The sequence below is a fragment of the Talaromyces amestolkiae genome (genome assembly GCF_001896365.1).
Source record: "Talaromyces amestolkiae strain CIB chromosome Unknown scaffold12.1, whole genome shotgun sequence".
Taxonomy (NCBI): Eukaryota; Fungi; Ascomycota; class Eurotiomycetes; order Eurotiales; family Trichocomaceae; genus Talaromyces; species Talaromyces amestolkiae.
In genome coordinates, this window is record NW_024468048.1 from 224291 (window position 1) to 245262 (window position 20972).

Here is a 20972-nt window from a genome sequence, read left to right on the forward strand (position 1 = left end):
TTTCCCTGTTTATGCGGCGATGATCTTGTTAGTTCTATCGTTGATCGTGGAAAGAAATTCTTGTTTAAGTGTCAATGCGCCAACAGACATGTCATTTTCTAAGCGCGACTACGGTAGTCGACGCAATACCGACTGGAGATGGGATCCGTGAAACCTAGGATGGCAAAATCTGACTACACAGCATGCACTACACACGAGGCTATGATGGGTGTAGAATGATCTATCGCGGTGGGTCAATCGGCAAACATGGAAATTATTAACGGCCAAGCGAATAGCATTGGTCCACTACTTAAAGTCTATTACCGTCCATGTAGACTCTTCTAGAAGAACAGCCACGATTAGGGTTGTGGTGCCTAGTAAGTAAATACAAAGTTTCATCATTGTAATGACGAACTGTACGTACAATCGTACATGGAGTTGGCTAGTAAGGGTTCAACGGAAGGATATCCAATGTGTTCATGATCAGCCACATTCTGGGATACAAGTCAGTGACCGTATAGTGACAACAGCTTCTTATAAATAAGTGGTCAACAGATAGCAGCCTGTAGATAACCAACCCAATCAATTCAACGGTGGGCTGTCAATCACAGCCTAGGCGCATGAAAAAAGTGGAATCGGTGAACTCAAATTCCAAGAAAGTACTGCGCTAAGATATCATAGCCTTGGGTTCCGGGAAACCTATTGATATCAAAGCACATTGAAGGTCATTTGATGGAAACTACGTCCGGCTAAAACGATAGGCAACTAACCGAGTAATCGTTGGAAGCTCTTAGTCAGTACGAGCCGTGTCCGCGCCAAAGAGTGCAAGGACAATGAGGGGCAAGTTCGCTTCATCGCTGATTCGGATACTATTTCCTGCCTTGTTTCGCTGCTTAACAGGTAAGCTCATTTTTTTGATCCCTGTTTGCTCCTCGCATGCTATCACAATGGTAAGCGAGAAATTGGACAAAGAAATTCGAGTACACGGAGAAAAAGAAAAACAAGAACAAGAAAAATACCTTACGTGATTTGTCGATCTCAAGAAACACCTGGGAGATGGAAGAGACGGCTGAGAGATATAATGCTGACTAGTGTTTCCAAGACCCATGCACCTTTCTCTTCTTTCGATGCCCTCTATTCTTTCTCAGCTGAACCTTTCATTATTTCTCCACTGTCTAAAATTCGCTTTCGATAAGTCTAGTCTTGGGTAACCCAAGTACCTGGTTGTGACACTGGTTGGAGAATATACCCTTTTGGAAATCGGATAAATAGCAACAAGTAGAGAAAGAACCACTGATTTTCTMCCTTCCCGAGCCTGCAACCCGCCGTTCAATGGTTTTCAACGGTACCATGACAAGTCCCTCGACATACTATAGAACCATTTTTCCCCATGGCGCGAGTTTTGCAATCAAACCTGAACAGTTCGCTTCCGAGAATTTGGAACGTAAATATCGAGTTCAGAAATCGGTAATTCGTCAGTCATCTTTGCACTGTTTCTGTCTCTACTGTTATCAAGGTTTCGCACGCATGGAAGATTTATACCGCCACGCCTCCGACAGCGGCGAAGGACATTCTCAGATCCTCCGTGAGAACCGCAACAGAGAACCTCGCGGGTTCTATAATTTTTTCCGAGAAGCCTTGAACCTGACAGAGGCACATATCGACGATTGGACTATTTGCCACATGCGTATACCCGATCTCTTTGATCCTGCCATTCTGATGGAGTTACTCAAGAACAAGAAGGGTTTCGAGTCCGCCATCGCCTTACAAGAAGCTATTATTATGGCTACGTCGTTGCGTGCCACATGTCCGATCTGTTACCGTAGTTTTAGTCTTCACGCAACACTGAAAACGCACTTTCGAGATCATGGATCAGAAGAGCATACCAAGCTATTGGCCGAGCCAGACGGCAGATTTGATACGGGAAGAGTGATAACAGAGGTGGTCAATTCAGCTTGGAACCCAACTGGTAACGTTTTTCTACTTGAGCCCAAAATGAAAAGTATGTTCTTTTGTATTTTATCACCCATTGTTCTCCAAGATGCCATTTTCTCTCTTGAATGTCCTGCTAATGTTATGGGCTTTGCACACATAGCTTCGACAACTATCTATAATGTGATTACCGGAGAAACACGTGTGAGATCTGTTCGTTGACAGTCGACAAAGACAAGAAATCGATGCATTTGGTAGCGTACCTGGGAGGCTCTCTTCAGGTGTCAATGATATGACGCCCCGAAACCAACATTTGTATAGTTGGCTATAGAATGGTGGACACACTGGCATTAACTTCATGACGGAGGTGGTAATTTTGGTCAACATATCGGGTTTCGGGTTTATTTGCATGAAATTAGCCAATCACAATTGTGATGTATGTTCTGTCTTGCAAGGGTAATGTGATGGGGAAGCAGTGTTCTAATAGCGATCATAATGGCAGTTGTGAATGCCCACCATTGGACTTTCATGGCATGTTGCAGAGTTACAATCACTTCAGGTGAATTCGTTTACGTCTCGCCTTACTAAATTTGGAAATTAATATTGCAGTCAACTGAGGTCTCAATTTCATAGAAAGTGGTGCGAACTGTGGGGGCTTAGCGGATTGCCTGCTAGTTACAGGAAACTTTCCGAGCCTGGGGACCGTCTTGTTTGACTTTCGGTCCAGACTTCAAAGTAGAAAAACCGATGGTTTCGATGAGTTGATTATGTCAATTACCGAATCCTTCTTGGAATAACATCACACGCCTCGGGAAGATTTGACGATAGATATTGTAACCCTCGGACGGACTAAATTCCAGCGTACCTTGGAGTGGTAAGAGATCGCCAGCTAATTGCATGTATGTCTGCCTAAGTAGGTTACGAACGGAACAATATCAACAATGAGCATGGGTGAGACGGGAAGGATTTCAAATTTCAATTAATCTACCCTGCATGGGCCTCTGTGTACCAACCAGTAAATTGGTGGCTCTTGTACCAAGCAAATATCAGGCATGATAGGGCTTGTATATCAGATAATAATAAATTAAAGAAAAGAATGCTGATGTAGACCTATATAGCCCGGTTTAAGTTCTTGAAACGGGCACGATGCCCTTGAACAATATTGATTACTTGACGCAGCTGATCAGCTATTATTTTCATGTTATCAGCCTTGAAAAAACGGATTATCGCAATTGCACGAAACGTCATGAGCTGACGAATCCGCAGGCCGCTAAATTGTTTCAGGGCAGTTGCGGGCTGAACCGTGCCACAAACAAGCTTTAGTGTGGCACGCTACAGCCTGTCAAATACCATTTTTTGCGCCATTTTCCTTCATTTCCGGATGCCAGACCCCGTGTTAGTGACTCCGGAACAGGGATAGAAAATTGATAAAATTTCCAGGAAATATTGAGAAGGCTAGCTGATTCAAATTCATAAACCGAAATTCTTGTCCAGATTCCTGTTGTTGCTAGCTAAAAGTATCTGCATTGTACAGGCCATCGGAAATTTCTAGCTTTATTGTTTGATACCGCTTCGAAGCGCATTTCAATACAGTTGATTCTTCATTCAATCCCAAAAACGACAGCCTTCTCAAAATGGAAAGCAGAGGAATATTCGATAGTCCCCTTTTCATCTTTCTGATCGCCTTGATATTACTCGGCCAGTCAGTGACAAGTGCCTCTGATATCGTTTATGGTAAGCTCGATTGATAAAATTTACACCAATAGTACCCAAGAGCTCGCCAATATCTCTGACATGGATTTCAGTAAACTCGGAAACTACCCCGGAAACCTTACCACGAGTCGCGAAGCAGTCAGTTTTAGAAACAGGCAAGTCGGAACTTTTTTTCATTTCACTGCATCTTTTCTTGTTTCGGTAGCGCGGAGTTTAATGATCGTATTGGTTATCACTTCCATCTCGATACTTAAGGCTGCCTCTTGTGGGGCTTCACTAAATCCGGCTAACTGAATTCTTACTACAGTCCAATGCTGGTCATGCCCCGAGCCCTGCAGTTTGATGACTTGTTGCAACGACGGATATCCATTTTGTACGGATGATGACGGTTTTTGTTATTGCAGCTCATAGTGAGATTGTTTGAATAGAAGGAGAATAAAATTTATATCCCAATTCTTCTAATTCCACTGCATACATAGCCCGATCTATCACTGTGGCACGTACCATATCACACATGTTATACCGGCTGCGAAATTAATCAACTTAAGTGTCTGATGATATGTTTCGGCAATATAACACTGATCGACCAAGTTCCTTACTTCGCAACGATCTGCACGTTTTCATACATACGAAGTATGACGATTGAAAACACTACTACGGAAAGTTTTTCTGATTTATAGACCGTTCAGTTAAGAGAGACAGGCGATTCAAACCTAGCATATTGAACAGACAATGATCACGATGTATGGAACGTCTCTACTCCTTCTCTGTATTGACGACATCTCGCGCAGCATAGGCATCCACTTCCTGAGACGCAAACTTCCTCGCACTGACTTTCCTCGCAAAGATAATATCAAGCTCCTCATATGTTCTTCCTTTAGCTTCGGGTAAGCGGAAGTACGACCAAATGAAAATGATAAGCGCAGTGCCGCCCCAGAAGAAGCCCGTCTTGCCTGAAGCATTCCATGCGGTTGGGTTCATGAAGTATGGTTCCAGAACCTGGCTCACAATGTTGATGATTTGATAAGACACCCTAGCAAGGGAAACTGTCAACGCGCGTAAACGTATTGATGATGTCTCAGCCACGATTGCATAGGCGATTGGCCCGACAGTCAATGAATAGACTAGGAGCCAGAAAATGCAAAAGCCGGCCTCTACCCAAATAGCACTTTTTGAGCTAGTTGCGGCGTTGATTATTCCAATAATAAACAAAGTCGCACAGAGGATTCCCTGTCCAGTAACATATAGAGTTCGTCGACCAAAGTGCGTGATCAGCCACCAGGAACAAAGAGTACCCAGAAAGGCGATCGCTGTGCCACCAAGGTTCAATTGATAGGCGTGACTGGTACTCATACCAGCTGTTGTGAAGAAATAGCTTGGCGAATAGGCAAATGAACTACCCGACATGATCTGACCGACAAACGCGAGACAGCAGATCTCGGTTCGGCGTAGATCGGTTCCCTTGAAACAATCAAAGTATGAGGTTCCTACCTCCAAAGAAGACTCAATCTTGGCGGTATGTACCAGCATAGCCAGTTGACCATTAATTTGTTCCTCTGTTTTGTTTCCACCGAGACGATGTAATGAGTGTTTTGCTTCCTCTAGGCGATCATGTCGAACTAAGTACCATGGTGATTCTGGGGCGAAGAAGCAGACGATCATGAGAGGTAGCGGCCATATCCACTGTAGCGCAAATGGAATGCGGTATGACCACTGGTCGGGTCTACCCACCAGTCCTTGCAAAACACCGGCAGCAATGAACTGTCCAATTGCCCAGCATAGGTTGACGTATACGGTGAGATAACCTCGTAAATTGGTCGGGCATACTTCGGATGCATAAGCGGGACCTACAATAGCGAAGACGCCCCAGGCTAAACCACAGAGGAGTTCGCCTGCAACGAGGACTCCGTTTGATGGCGCAAAGAAGACGATGAAGAGCAAGCCGTTGAGGAGGCCGAGGGAAACGATCATGACCCAACGATAACCGACGACTGAAGTCAAATAGCCGTTCAGGATGCCGCCTATTTTTGTTAGTTGTGAAAAATGTTCGCTGAGCCTTCAATTTGACTTTTGAAGGGGAACAATTGGCAAGAACGAAGAACGGAAGAGGAAAATTTACCAAAGATTGTTCCAACTGTACTTGACATGTTCAAAGCAGACTGCCACCGAGCTGGAATCTGCCATCCGATAGTGCCTCCGTAATCGACACCATATTTCTTGGTGAACTCTGGATAGGCAAAGAAATTGCCAATCAAGACGAGGTCATAACCTTCCATGATAATCGAAAGTGAAATAAGCATAGACCATGCAACTGCTTTCCGATTTGCACTCAATGCCTGCCACAGGCTTTGCGAGTGCTCTTCGTCAGAGGCCAATTTGGCCTCGTAAATGGCACCGCTGCCGAGCGTGGTTTCCACATGACTGGCAGCGGACTTCTCGACGTGAATCTCGGAGGACGCCATGGTGATGGTTGAGTTCCCTTACTTTTTATTGCGCCTGTCACTCTAGGGAAACACTGAGGAGGGGGAGCAAGGGTAGGAAATATGACAGTACTTATAAGACCTAAAGGGTGGGGGGATTACCATGTGTTTATTATTAGCATCCAGAACTTGCACTAGTTAGTCGAATCACCATGTGCTCGAATATCGCCATGTGAGCATATGGAAGTTAAATTCTCCGGAAGAGACCAATACTCATGAATCCACTGCTAAGCTACTGACTGAATGGCTGGTGGTGGCCAGCTTCATGCTTACCATGTGGGGAACATGGATTGTAATTAGTCTTTTACCCCAGAATGCGGAGGGGACATTCTGGGGCCATTGATCCTAAAGTTTGAAGCTTGAAAGCACAATCAAGGAGCCAAGGCCAACGTCAAAATAGAGAAACCAATCATAACCAGGATGTTAATTAATCATCAAATTTCCAAATCGACTTGCTTGTTCAGAACTCGTTCCAGCCCATTTTCCTCTACATATGTGAACTGCGAGTGGTCTATTCTTCGCTGTGGCAAGCGATACTAGACAACAATGACCGAGGTAAGAGGCATTAGTCCAGGAATTTAGCCTAGATAGTCAAGCCCTAGCGCGTTAGGATTGGCTGAATATTTTGTGATCTCTGTGAAAAGCTAGCTCGTCTGTAATAACTTGGTTTCTTATTCAATGAACGTGCATACCGCTAAGGTGAGCGCACTTGCAAAGTCACATTCATATTGGTGGACTTTCTTTTTGCCGGACAGAGAGCGACATTCCGCAACTACAAAGAGGGGCAATAAACGGTTTGTGTCGTCTTGAGAGCATTCATCTCGATGATAAGTGTCGAGTATAAAGGAATATACAGTTTAAAAGAGTCTTGGAACCTTATAGTACGTAGTCTAAGAACAACCAGGTGTCTATCTCACATGCGTTTAGGAGCACGGAGGGTCCTGATATTGTTTGAAGATCTAAAAGGACATTTGATTGACTAATTTCTGGGAAGGAGCACGATATTATGCCACAGCGAAGGTTCATTTGCTCATCATATTCGTAACACGAAAGGAGTGGAGAAAGCAACTTTAGGCGAGATAGGCCACTGCATCTGGCTGATAACGTAGATAGGTATGAAAATTAAGGTGGCCTTAGTTGTGATGCTGTATGCATTGAAGCTGATTAATCATACAGTCTGTTGCATAACAATATAAGCATAATTTTGACCGATAAAGCTATTGAACTCCTCCCCTCCTTTCTATTCCTGTTTGGATAGTTACTTCTTAGGTTGCCCTACCTTGTTGATACAATTGCCAAAAGCGAAATCCCATATTTCTGGTACCGAGCAGGAAAAGGGAATCATAGAGATGGAAATAAAGTCAGAGAGAATAACAAAGAGACTAATGCCGTACATAACTCGTTTGTGTCGTTTATACGGGGATAATTTGGCTAGAGGGGCGGGGAGGGKAAAGAATATCCGCCGCCATGGTGGCTTTCTCATTTCTGTCCACTTTGTCGACAGATAAAGTACTCAAACGTTTTCCGAACCCGGCTGTGGCTCGGAGGATAATAGCCAGAGATTGAGCGGCGCAAAAGACTGATGCTGTTGTGGGAAGGTAGCCATCCAGTTTTAAGCGTATAGCCTGGCGTGATATCTTGATGACGGAGCGCATGATGTAGGCAAATGCAGCGAGAACTAGGAGTTACCATGTCACGATGAGGATAAGTGGAGATTTATTTGTTGCGGTGATCTGAACGCCAGGGGTGGTCATACTGTAGAAAAAACGAAAGAATGAGCGGAGAAGGAAAGGTAGAATCGAAGATGCAAATGTGAGTACAACCGGTAGTAAAGAGGGAAGATGAAAGGGGTAATACCCTCTGCTACGGACCTTATGAATATCCTCGATGTACCGGAATAAAGAAGGCAACCAGTATCTTCTTTCTCCATCATATGGGGAATTTAATGGTAGGTACATAAAAAAACACCATCATGATCAGGTACTGGTCTGCCTCTTTGATGTGGTACCCAGCACCTTCAGGACATATTGATGCAGTGTCACGTTATCTTCTCTTTTTCATTTTGCTTCCCTGCAGATTCGTCTCTCTTCTCTTTGCTGCTCTTATTCCTCTTACTTTTCTGCTAGCATCTTTAATACTATTTCTTGCTACACTTTGAACTTTGCCATAGACACAATTAAGCTCTAGACTAAGACCGACATCTCAGCCACGTGCGAGATGGATGGCAAGTCATTCTTGGATCGTTAGGAACGCAATCTTGCCCAGCTCTTAAGACCAGGTAAGCGGGCTATTCTCAAGGTAGCTTTCACCATACATCATCTCATATTTATCTGCTCATAAATCGACCAGCGAACGTGTAGCTTCATAGCCATGTTCAGTTTTATGACCACCATCCTTATGACCTGGGAAGGTAATCTTCCAGTTTTATATTAGATTAGTTGAGTACATTTTCACTCCTAGTAGTAAGATATGGCAATGAGTGACTAAGTAATATAATGGTGGTCCTGTTGGGATGATTTATCTATACCTCCTTGCCTGGCTAGATGCCTGGTATACTTTTGCCTTACTGTGTGAACTAGCTTCCATATGAGTACTGCAAGATCTAGTGCTCCGAACGTAAAGATCTACGAACTATAGGGCTCCCATCTCTTCTAGTCAATACTCCTAGGTTGCGATGCTGGTACCTCCCTCATATTAAAGTTTCCTATTATATCTGGTCTGCTGTATAACATTCATAAGCTAGCAGGCTCTAGTTGCCTTAACATGTTATATTACCAGCACGCTAATTTAGATATTAACTAATACACTTCCTTCATATAAAACTACCAGTTGACGAGGACTTCTAATTATCTACGCAGTGCTCCTGTTTAGCTTTAGTATTAAATACAATTAAACGTCGGCTGCTGCCTACCCTTAAATGCCCGGTGCTTTGTATCTATATCCTGGCCTTCTTTGGTGTGCTTATGCCACGATATGTGTTTAGTATAAAGCACGACTTGAGTGAGATCTGGACCTACTTCATTAATAAGGGCGGTCGGGATGCACAGGGACTCTCTACCATGGTCGGCCTGCTCATGTTTGTCTTCTTGTTCACTGGGTGGATGGTGCCATCCACGTGTCCAAGGAGGTGAAGAATGCTGCACTTGCCGTGCTTTGCTCCATAATGACCAGTATGACTATCAACGTAGCCCTTGGCTTAGGTATCTTGCTCGTTGCACTCTATACCACAATCAACATCGAAGATACTCTTTTGCGGTGAGGCGGGTGAGGCTGGGKATCCCTTTCTGTACGGGCCGGTCGACAATGTTGGGCGACTTTTTGTCTGGGAACCCTGGCGCATCCCAGGAATTCTGGGTATTTTGATCGATGCATATTCCGTCAAATACTTGAATTTTGCTCTTTTCTGGTCCTTCTGGCACTCGTATTACCCAGTCACGGCTGAAAACATGAACTACAATGTTCTCATTATTGTGGCTACTTTACTTTTATCGATTGTCTATTACATCTTGCATGCGCGGAAGAAATATACTAGGCCGATTGTGGAGACGGTACCATCTGATTTCGAGACACGGTGAGAAGTAAAAATTCATATCTTCGCCTGAGTAGTAAAGGGCAGAGAGGGTGTATAAGACGTGAATAGGAATTATGTAAAGGCTGTGTCAGATCGTGAGAGTAATTCACTACGTCACCTCTGTGATATTCAATTTTGCAATATGCCGCTTGAACAAATCAGTCTTGGTTTGCTAAAGCAAGGTCATATGATGGTAATATCCGATTCATATTGAATAATTATCAACGTATCTCCGAGTTGCCTCAAAGTTGCGGGGTCCCGTTAGGGCTTAAGTCCATCCATGGATGCGGCCTTCGGGAACGTATCTTATGGCATCATCAACTTTTACCAACCTTTCCATTTTTCAATCACGTTCCTCGAGTCAACAATCATGGAGGCAACTCGCGCATCAATACTAGTATCAACTAGCCTTTATAAACAAATCAAAATCCGTCCAGCAATCGCAACCGACATCCCACATCTACCAGCCATAGAACAATCAGCATCTGGAGTCTTCAAATCAATCCCAGACCTCGCATTCATTGCAGCGGATCCACCTCTTTCCACTGATATACTTTACTCCCATTTATCCTCCCAGCTTCTATGGGTTGCTATCGCCACAGATGACAACTCCGGATCAGAAAGTGCTGTTGCATTTTTAGCAACGAAACGCATTAATCCAAACAATACCTCGAAACATTTATATATCGCTGAGTGCTCCGTGCATGCCTCATTTCAGCGGCAAGGTATTGCAGGCTGTTTGATCGATACTGTTGCCCAATATGCGCGTGAGCAAGGGTATGGGTGGTTGACGTTGATTACGTTTCTGGAAGTTCCGTGGAACGGCGGGKTTTATCGGAGACATGGATTTGAGGAGGTTGAAGCGGAGGACATGGGGGATGAATATGTTGAGATTCTGAGGGAAGAATTGGCTCAGTGGAAGGGTTGGGATTCAAAGAGATGGAGGAGGGGGGTCATGGCGAGGAAGTTGTGAACATCTAGTCTGTGAGATTGATTGAGTTGAATGCGTTCGTGTATTGATCTTTTTCTAGATCTACCTAGTTTTTGGGACTTGAAGACAATCATGGCTAGCTAGTAGGTAGGATGGCATATTACGCTGGACTCCATTCGGCCTTGTATCTGCCCTTGCAAAACCGCCATATACTATGATAAAACTTGCTTGCAAGGTGCAACAGGCTGAGAGTAATTAGATATCCTTCATTCCGTTGACACCACAAAAAACAGCGGAACAAGTCCCGAAGTTATTCGTATTTGTCGTCGCTATTATAACTTGGTATTATTTTCTATCCCTTAACTCTTATTATATGGCCATGTCCTCTCGAATAAAACCAGAAAACAGGCCAAGTCTCTTCAGCCTCAACTTAAAATACTCAGATCCGTTGGCTCTGATTCCGTGCAGCCATAATTTATTTCACAACCCCCAAACTTTCGGACTTGGCATGTGACAGGTCACAATGGAGTTTTGAGTTTCCCAAAGTCGGAGAAATTAATCATTTCAGCAAGCCACGAAGCACGATCGCTATTCTGTCATTTCAAATGAGAAATGCCTTGCTGTAGTAATTATGAAAAATTGCACCCGTGGATGTGGTACTGCGTGGTGCATAATGTTGAAGAGTTGTACCTCGTACCTGGACAGGGTGGACTACCTTTCTCACACATAGGTACCACAACTTATGGCTCTTGATGCAAATGAATAGAAAAAAAATATTATTTGAGAAGCATAACTTCACCTAGGTGTAGAGTGGCAGTGCAGAATGCCTCCCAATTCATTATTCTTCGTCTCTATTCGTCGGGTTCGCGTACCTCGCTACTTTTTGACCTTGCCATCAAAGTGATATTTAGATGTGGTAGACAAACGCACTAACAGCGTTATGACACTCCAATCTCTGGTACAGAAACTAATAGTAGCGATCAGATCGGCCAATCGTGCTGGTGGGCTGAAGGTCATAGCTCAAGCCCACTAGGGGTGCAGAAACCAGAAGATTGGTCTCGTTTGGAAGAGAGTCTGTCAAACACCCGCATAAGACTAAGGTCCTATGGCCGTAGGTGTATCATCTTGCAGTGCAGGCATGATACTTGCTTCATTGTTGTTTAATGCTTGCAAGTAATAGTGTACTATGTATACAAGCCATTGGTGGCCTTGCACGCATTTTTTGGAGGGGTACGGGATACTCAGGGATTAGGGTTTGACTTGTCACGCCTCACGCTGGAGTATCTAAGATATACCTTATTACAAGCCCTGGTTGCTTTGCACTGTGGAACTCTCAATGTGTTTCTCGAGAACACAACGTGGAACGCGTCATCGTGGTAGCGCTGTAGCAGCCACCGCCATCTCTGTACGATCCCGTATCTGCTGCCCACGGATCAGCCCACGGATCGGACCGGCTAGGCATTGCAGTAGTAGAGTGCGTAGTCGAGTCGATCGTAAATGAGGCTAACTCAGATCTGCTGTCAGCAAATCGAATGGATCTGTCAAATGAAAGGTAGAGCGTCTAGTACGTACATAGTAGTCGAAGTGGCACGGAGGAAAGACGAAGAGATTGCTGGAAAATTAGAACGAACTAGTGACTTCGCACTAAGCCTAAAGTGGAAGCACAAAGTCCACTATCTTCACAAATAAAGCCTTCTGATTGGCTTCTCGTACAGGGTCCCCGGCCGGAACGCGGAATTAGAGAGCAGCCGGCGTCAACGCGCGCTGTGATTGGTGAGGATCACGAGGTACGGCAGAAAGGCAGCCCTGACTGGCCCAAATGGCAGGCGCCAACTGCCATCGTTCCTTCCTATTGTCCCCAAGTCACTAGTCTCGCAGTCGGTCGCTCCTTCTCTCTCGCTGGGTTCCCTCATTTCTCCGGCCGTCCACAATCACGCCCACCAGACCAGACCGTCCTCTGACTCTCTTCAACCTCTTCCCCACCGCCTCTTGAACATACAGCCATATCTATTACCATCTCGAACAGTTCACAACAATATCTCAGATATCCACGTTTCGTCTCAAGCCACCCGCCGCTCCTCACTGCAAATTCGAATCCCGGTCCAACTTTCCACCGCCTTCTCCGTCTCACTAACTTAAGTCGGTCTTGACTCCAGCTCTGAGAAGCGGCGTCTTCTGGACAGAAAAATCAATCCAGCTGAACTATCACAACATCAAATACGAGTACGACAATCTCGTCGCAACCGCCCACACTTATTCCCGCCTCATTCCCGGACTCGCTACACGATTACTACGGCGCTGTCCCCTATCGCATACTGCCTCATCCCGATACGCACCAACATCCTGCCATCGGATGGATGTCTGATTAAGACTCACCCAAGAGGCTGGCGTCAGTCTGATGGCGTCTCGGCTAGACCTACGAGCCTTGTATCACTGATCTCACCAAAAATGGACAACCCTGTCCCATTCACGCCTAATGCTATAACATCCCAATCTACCCGTCGTACTAATTCGCCAATGTCTGCCTCAGACTCCGCTCCCGCCGGGTTCAATTTCATATCGGTCGATCCCTCATCACGAACAGAGAGCTCCTCCAGTCGAACGCTCATTCGAGCCAACGCCGGTCGCTATATATGGAAGCGCCGTAAGGCCGGCACTAAGGAACCCACCAGAGCCAAACCATACGAAAGACCAAGCCTGCAGAGCCCTCCTCTATCCAGTCCGCCCGCATTTACTGAAGTCGTTGTGAAATCGGAGCCCGATACTCGGGAGTCACCTGTGATAAAAGAAGAAGAAGAAGCCAGCCCATCTGACGCCTCTCTTATACCATACAAACGCGAATCGTCATCTGACACGATTGATTTGACCGCTTCGCTTAATCATGGCCTGAAGACACCCATGCTGACTGTCTTCGGGACGGAGGTGCCTGAGGATACCGTTCGACGGACAATTAAATACTGTTAGTATTGACCTTGTTTATAGATTGGTATATTGCATGCTAATGATTCTAGCCGCCTCTGTCGTTATGACCAAGATGCTGCCACAAGACTCGAAATCTAACGGGCCGACTATCTCCGATATATGGGTTTCAAGCGCCCTACGCAGCCCCGCTCTACTGTCTGCATTTCTATACGGTACACTCAGTCACGAGTTTGTCCTCGATCGAATGCAGAGCGGATTGCCATCGAGGCAAAGACGGCAAAAAATGCTTCAAATTATGACCGCAGAGAATGAATCGATAAGGAGGATTAATCAAGCACTACAAGACCCGGCGGCGCAAAAGACGGATGAGCTACTTATGGCGGTGTTTCTCATGGGATATAGTCGCTACGACGAAGCAGTTTTTGCGCCTGGTCGTGACACCCACAAATCACCGTTTAACGATATTCAGTGGGCTAACATATACTCGTACCTGGATTACGACGAGGTACATGTCATGGGTCTGATACGACTACTCGAAATTCGCGGAGGCTTTGACGCTATTGAGCTGGCCGGTTTAGCAGAGATGATGTCTCTCGCAACGGTCATGTTTTCATCGAAATTTTTACGAAAACCACTTTTCCCCTATACACCAATTATCAAAACGGCCGGACGACACCAGCAACCCGACTGGCCCCAACCGATTCAATTCCTTTTGGAGATGTACAAAGGAGGCGATTTCCCCAGGATGATTGAGCTTGGTCTTCCAAGTGAACTTGTCACACTATTCAAAGATATGTATAGCTACAACGCTGTCATTGAATTATACATGCAAGGCATCTTTGCTGGTGCTTTTGCCGGCTCTGATGCGCCTATTATGGCTGATCGCCGAAACTCGATCCAACACCGAGCTTTGTCACTGCCGACCGCAGACGAGATGGGCATGGGCGAAGCATGCCCCACCTATGAACCACTCAGAATCGCTACGCTTATATATTGTCTAATCACTATCTTCCCTCTGGTTCCCGCCATGGCGCCTTTCCCTCAATTGACCGCACAGCTACGGCAAGCTTTGTTCAGTCAATCCCTCCCAAAGGCCTGGAAAACTGTTCCTGAGCTTTTTGTCTGGACTCTAGTCGTTGGCGGTATTGCATCCAACAAGACCGAAACTGTTACCTGGTTCGCTGCAATGTTAAGTCAAGTCGCTGTTGCAACAAATCTATCGACCTGGGCAGATGTCAAGAAGATACTCAAATCTGCACTATGGCTATCGCCCATCTGCGACGAGAAAGGAGAAGAACTGTGGAAGAAAGCGGACAATCTTCGGTCTCAAGTGCAACGCCACCAAGAGCAACAACAACATCAACGACCCGACGTGCCTGTGCGATTAAGGGCTGAACCGGCCAGTTGATGTCCCTTTTTTTTCATCCTATTTGAACAACTTTCGTACGATACGGCTGTTTTCATATACATACATGAATATACATCTATATACGCACAAAACATATATTTGGAGTCCGGGCAGAATACCCTGAATGTGATGACTGGAAATGACGTGTACTTTCACTTGTTTCAACTGTTGTTTTGGTTTATTTTTTGGTTCTTTTTGTAACCATTTTGGTTTTATCGACTATCTCTTGTTGAGGTTCTTTTACAACTTTGACACTGGGTCATGACGAATCTAATAACTTGATAAATTCAAATGAAATGATGTCAGTAACTGAACTTATAGGACAATTCTTAGATCTATATTATGATTGTTTTCTTCAATGTCAATGCAGTTCTACATCATTCATAAATAGTAATAGCACTTAAGGATACATGTATGAGACTCTGCTTCGTACATCATTCTTTAGATAACATAGCTGCAAGCTTCAACATAAACCCACTTACATATAGCACCGAATCCGTTTCACGCCCACGGTACCACGGTATACTTCTATCAGTATGCCTGAGTTATATGGCTTCACAGGTAGGTATGTGCTCCGTGTCATACCGTAAAAGGGTGTAATGCGGGCGTCACAGCTTTGGGATTATCAACATCGAAGGATCTACATATATCAACTTGAGGGTCGAGGAAGTGCACATCGATGGAGGCGTGACGAAATCCTAATTGTGGGCTGACCTTATTCTTTTCTCGAGTATTGAGAGATTTAATGCTTATCTATACCTATTGTTGACAGTATACCTGCCTTATTGGGGAAATAGTCTGAATTTGGATATGCATATATCGACTCCGACCTAGTACGTCTTTACCTAGACACTTATCGTATACCTAAGTGTTGGAGATGTGTAACGTTAAATCTGAGCGAGAGAGCTTAAGTTGTACTGAACACATTGAGTAAAGTCTTATTCCCGAATTATTTAGTATATATGTACTATTTCTACTACTGACTCAGTTCGTGATTCATCTTGGCGGAAAATCACCTATCGTGGTCGATCATCTACTTCCAAGGCTTCTTGTGCAACATCCACCTTCACCGAATAGGTTGCTAGAGCTTGATACACTACTTGATTGGCCCATGTATTTTTTCATGCATGATACATATCTGTAGATCATTTATGAATTTGGTGTAATCTGTAACTGTGCTCTGTGTAATTGCGATTATGAGCCAAATCGCGTTCGTGTGAGCTTACAGCGTTCCTCTTCTGCGTGCTTTGCCCTGATTGTTTATTGGTTAAACTTGATCAGACTAAGAAAATTTTGTGATTTATCTTTAGAGAAGATGTAAAGCATAAGTAGGATTGTGCGATAGTGAAGCCTGTTGGGAATGAGGCTGGAAAGTAAATAGCCCGATCAGGAAATTACTTCAATGCTGTATCGATCCAATCAGTCTCCAGCCTTGCTTGGAATGTGCATACCTGCATAGCTTGCATGCTCCATAAAAGATCATCCTCTATTGTAAGCGTGTGGTTTATTGAGGAAGCTCGATTGAATTCGTCTTTGTCTTGCGCTTATTTTTCGTCGTTGAGTCGCCAAAAGTTATGCCACAATCTCTTCCCACTAGCCATTGAGACGATCGACGACAAAGATCTGACTATCCAAGGTTCCTGGTTTCAGACACACAATCTGCATCAATCTCAAACATGCATAGCGACATGAAGAACAGCGCCATTGACGTCGAAGTTCCAGAGTCTCCGCGGACATCCTCACCCCTAGATCTTCTAGCCCTTATCTCCACGGCCTCACCACACCACCCCTCCCATTGGCCATCATGGCAAAAATGGTCCATCACAACAATCTACTGTCTCCTGCAAGTCGCAATTATGCTCCTTTCGACAACATATACCAGCGCTCAAACGTCGGTACACGCAAAGTTTGGCGGCTCAACGCAAATCATTGCCTTCGGGCAGTCGATGTTCATAGTTGGGAATGCCTCTGGACCCGTGTTTTTGGGTCCGTTGAGTGATCTTGGAGGACGAAAATGGGTTTATGTCGGCAGTGTTGCGCTGTATGGGTTGTGTCAGATTGTATATTCCCTCTGTGTCTCTATTTTTTTTTCTCGATAAGTGCTGATGAGTGGTTTTCAGGGATGTGCCCTCGCACTCAATTTACCTATGATGATTATATTCATGCTCCTGTCTGGTATCGCTTGTAGTACGGCAATATCGAATGTCGCTGGTACTATTGCTGATCTGTTTGGTAATGCGGATAATACCAGTCAGCCGTTGGCGCTGTTCATTGTATCTTCGACTTCGGGGTCGAGTTTGGGTGGAGCGGTTGGGGTGTGGATTATGAATAATCCTAATATGGGATTGGATTGGATTTTCTGGATCAAGTAAGCCATTTGATGAATAGCTAGAACCATGCTATACTGACTATATGTCTGATAGTGTCATCTTTGCCGGATTTTTCGTATTGATATTGGTCGTTCTGCCAGAGACACTACCTCGAATAGTGATTTCTCGAGCAATGCGGAACTCCAAAGCACAGAGGTCACACCTAGAGACTGGCCAACGGCAAAAAGAGTTTGCAGAGACTAGGATAGCTGTATTCAAGGAAATGCGGTTTGTGAGTACCATGTGTTTTCGGATTCTGTTTACGGAACCCATCGTTACATGTTTAGGGCTTCTCAACGGCTACATGTACGGACTGCTGTTTCTTTATCTGTATGGTGTATTTGATGTGTTTGTCCTGAATAATCAGCTCTCGTACGTCCCCCTCTTTTCCAACGATTGGCACTAGAAAAAAAACTTGCGGGACGCAGTTTTCCCACTAACTCATAAGGGTCATCGCCGCAAACATGACATACCTTAACTTCGTCGCCGGCGCAGTAATAATGTTCATCGTCTTCGTCCCCATCCAAACAGTCCTCTACAAGCGGGACCGCCTGCAGCACAATGGCATTGCACGCCCCGAAGCTCGCTTCCTACTCTCCCTCATCACCGTATGGGGATTTCCCATCTCCCTGCTGTGGTTTGCATTCACTTCTAGTGGCAATGTATCCTACTGGTCACCCGTGATCGCAGGCGGCGTGCTGGGAGTCGCGGATCCGTTGGTTTGGTTGGGTATACTCAACTACATCACTGACAGTTATCCGAATGTGGCTGGCAGTGCAATTGCCGCATTTCTTATCCCGAGTCAGCTATTGGCGGCAGGATGTGTGCATATAGGTACGTGTATTTTTCTACAGGGTATAAATCCATATTATGTTGTCCCTCCCCCCTTTTTTTTCGCCCCTGTCCGGCTTTCAGGTGTGGCCAGAAACGGCATGTCTAGCTCGCGGGACATAGTCTTTCGGCCCACCGTTCGACTTTTTGCTTTTTTTTCGCGGGCTGATATTGTATAGGTATTTTGATGTTTGAAAACCTGAGCACTAAATGGGCATTCGCAATTTTGGGTTTTGTATCGCTCGGGGTAGTAGCTTCAGTATACATCTTATACTTCTTTGGGCCATCTCTCAGGAGGATGTCGAAGCTAGCAAGGAACCCGAACCCGTCTTCACCATAAAATAGCAGAGAATTAATATATTTCTATTTAATGCTTTGATCCCGAGTCCCTTGGCTCTCTCGGCATTCTGCCATGTGCGCCGTATCAACCAGCCAAAGTTAATGCTAATTGGCCTAGACCATACCCCGCGTCCCCCGGACGCTCATATGCCAACTCAATCCGTCCCGCCTGAACAATATTCTTGTACTCCTTCCGATCATCACTCATTGGTTAGATCAAAGGCCAAGAAACGCCATGCAAGCGGGGAAAGTGAAAAAGCTGAAATTTAAATGTAGTACGGGAGCTCTCGGGCTCTGGTTGTGGCTCSGACAATCCATAGGGAAAAGACCATTCCCCGCAAACGTTGGTTTGCTATTGAGCGAACCACTAAACCACGAATCCAAGAGATGTGAATCAGAGTCTGATCCCCGGAAACTGACAAGAACAAAGATTGGCAGCTCGCCAGTCATATCGTCATGATTGGCGGGKCTAGATACTCGGTAATTGTAGTCGGTCGGATAGGTGTATATTTCGGGGTGAGGGTTTGGTTTAAGTTTATCTCAAGAATGTAGTAGGAATATGCCTGGCGTCAAAGACAAACCACCTTATTGGTGAAATCCGTCGGATAAGCCGAAGTTGCTTAAATAGAACGCATATTCCCTTGCTTTGATCGATCTCAAAGGCTTTGAGTCTTGTGATTAGCATTGATTAGCTAGTACTAAGATACGATCATATACAGAATGGAGACTCATATTGTTAATGCTGAGCGGGAAGCATCTCATGAGGATAAACCTGAGAGCTTTCATATTGCCAAAGCTCATGATGCTGCTGAAAGAGGACATGCAGCTACTGACAGGTAGAAAAGCTTACCCACCATGAGTGTGCCTTTCATTCCATTTACTAAAAGGAAAATAGATACGGTCAGCCTCTCGTCGAATTCGACGCCGTTGCCGAAAGACGTCTTGTGCGCAAAATCGATTTCTTTATCATCCCCACAGTTGCCTTGCTATACCTCTTCTGTTTCATTGATCGTGCAAATATCGGGAACGCCAGATTGGCTGGTTTCGAGAAGGATCTCGGCTTGAAAGGAAATGATTACAACATTGTCTTATCCATCTTCTTCACTTCTTATATCATATTCGAAATCCCATCCAACATTGCTTGCAAATGGATCGGCCCGGGCAAATTCATTCCGGCATTGACCCTGGGGTTCGGTATTAGCAGTCTCGGAACTGCTTTTGTCAATAATATACATGCCGCGTCTGGAGTTAGATTCTTGCTTGGTATGTTTGAAGCAGGTCTACTGCCCGGCATTGCATATTACATGTCCAGATGGTATAGACGCAGTGAACTTGCCTTCCGGCTATCATGCTATATCGTCATGGCTCCTCTGGCAGGCGCCTTTGGAGGTCTGCTTGCATCAGCCATCCTCAAGCTCGAATCTGTCGGGAGTCTGCACACATGGCGCATGATCTTTGCCATCGAAGGCGTCATCACATGTGGACTTGCCATCATCGGATACTTCACCATGACCGATCGACCATCCACCGCACGCTGGCTCACCCAAGACGAAAAGGACCTCGCCATCGCACGTCTCAAGTCCGAGCGTGTCGGTGTAACTGAGGTCCTTGAATCCCTCGATAGCCGAAAAGTTCTCCGCGGAATCTTCTCGCCCGTTACCTTAATGACAGCCCTGATCTTTTTATTGAACAACGTCACCGTTCAAGGCTTAGCTGTCTTCGCACCAACTATCATCAAGACAATCTATCCTCACGACAGCGTCATCTCGCAACAATTACACACCGTGCCTCCATACGTCGTCGGTGCATTCTTCACTCTTTTCATCCCCTTCATGAGCTGGCAGTTTGATCGTCGCATGATTTGTTTCATTATCTCTGCTCCACTTATGATCGTCGGCTATGCCATGTTCCTCGGATCTGAAAATGCTCATGTTCGCTACGGAGCTACTTTCCTCGTTGCCTCTGGCGCATTCTCATTTGGCGCACTTTGCAATGCAAATGCATCTGCAAATGTGATTTCCGACACTGCCCGATCCGGCGCTATTGGTACCGTTGTCATGTTCGGTAACGTCGGAGGCTTGGTTAGTACATGGAGTTATCTGGCCTTTGATGCCCCTAATTACCATATTGGTAATGGGTTGAATTTGGCTTGTGCTAGTGCCACTTTCTTGCTGAGTGTTGGTCTGTTGGTGTGGATGAAGTGGGATAATCGAAAGAGGGAGAAGATTGATGTGGATTCTGTGTTAGAGGGCAAGTCGGTTGCGGAGGTGCAGGCTATGGATTGGAAGAATCCGGCTTGGAGATGGAGGTACTAACTAGTTATGATATTTTTAGTATCACAGATCAGGCAAATAATTCGACTCGAGATAATGTGGATTATGTCCCATACTTTTTATTACAATCCGGGCTTGGTCTCGAGTTGATGAGTTGAAATGTGTACAAATGAAATCTATTTAAGTAAAAAGACACAAAAATGACTATCTAATATAAAATGTGG

At 45.2% G+C, this 20972-nt stretch overlaps 3 protein-coding genes across 3 annotated transcripts; 2 read left to right on the forward strand and 1 right to left on the reverse strand.

The window, feature by feature from the left end:
• Positions 1-4380: 4380 nt before the first annotated feature.
• BHQ10_006397 (uncharacterized protein) lies at positions 4381-6086 on the reverse strand (the record flags this gene model as incomplete). Its single annotated transcript, XM_040878978.1, has 2 exons — positions 4381-5645; positions 5744-6086. The coding sequence occupies 2 exons, from the start codon at positions 6084-6086 to the stop codon at positions 4381-4383; spliced, it is 1608 nt and encodes a 535-aa protein (XP_040734901.1).
• Positions 6087-13054: 6968 nt separating this feature from the next.
• On the forward strand, positions 13055-14936 carry BHQ10_006398 (uncharacterized protein; the record flags this gene model as incomplete). The annotated part of the gene is made up of 2 exons (XM_040878979.1): positions 13055-13565; positions 13618-14936. The coding sequence occupies 2 exons, from the start codon at positions 13055-13057 to the stop codon at positions 14934-14936; spliced, it is 1830 nt and encodes a 609-aa protein (XP_040734902.1).
• A 1676-nt stretch (positions 14937-16612) lies between these two features.
• BHQ10_006399 (uncharacterized protein) lies at positions 16613-20790 on the forward strand (the record flags this gene model as incomplete). The annotated part of the gene is made up of 6 exons (XM_040878980.1): positions 16613-16996; positions 17057-17304; positions 17360-17677; positions 17754-18139; positions 19230-19311; positions 19371-20790. 6 exons carry the CDS (start codon positions 16613-16615, stop codon positions 20788-20790), a joined length of 2838 nt encoding a protein of 945 aa, XP_040734903.1.
• Between the last annotated feature and the right edge of the window lie 182 nt (positions 20791-20972).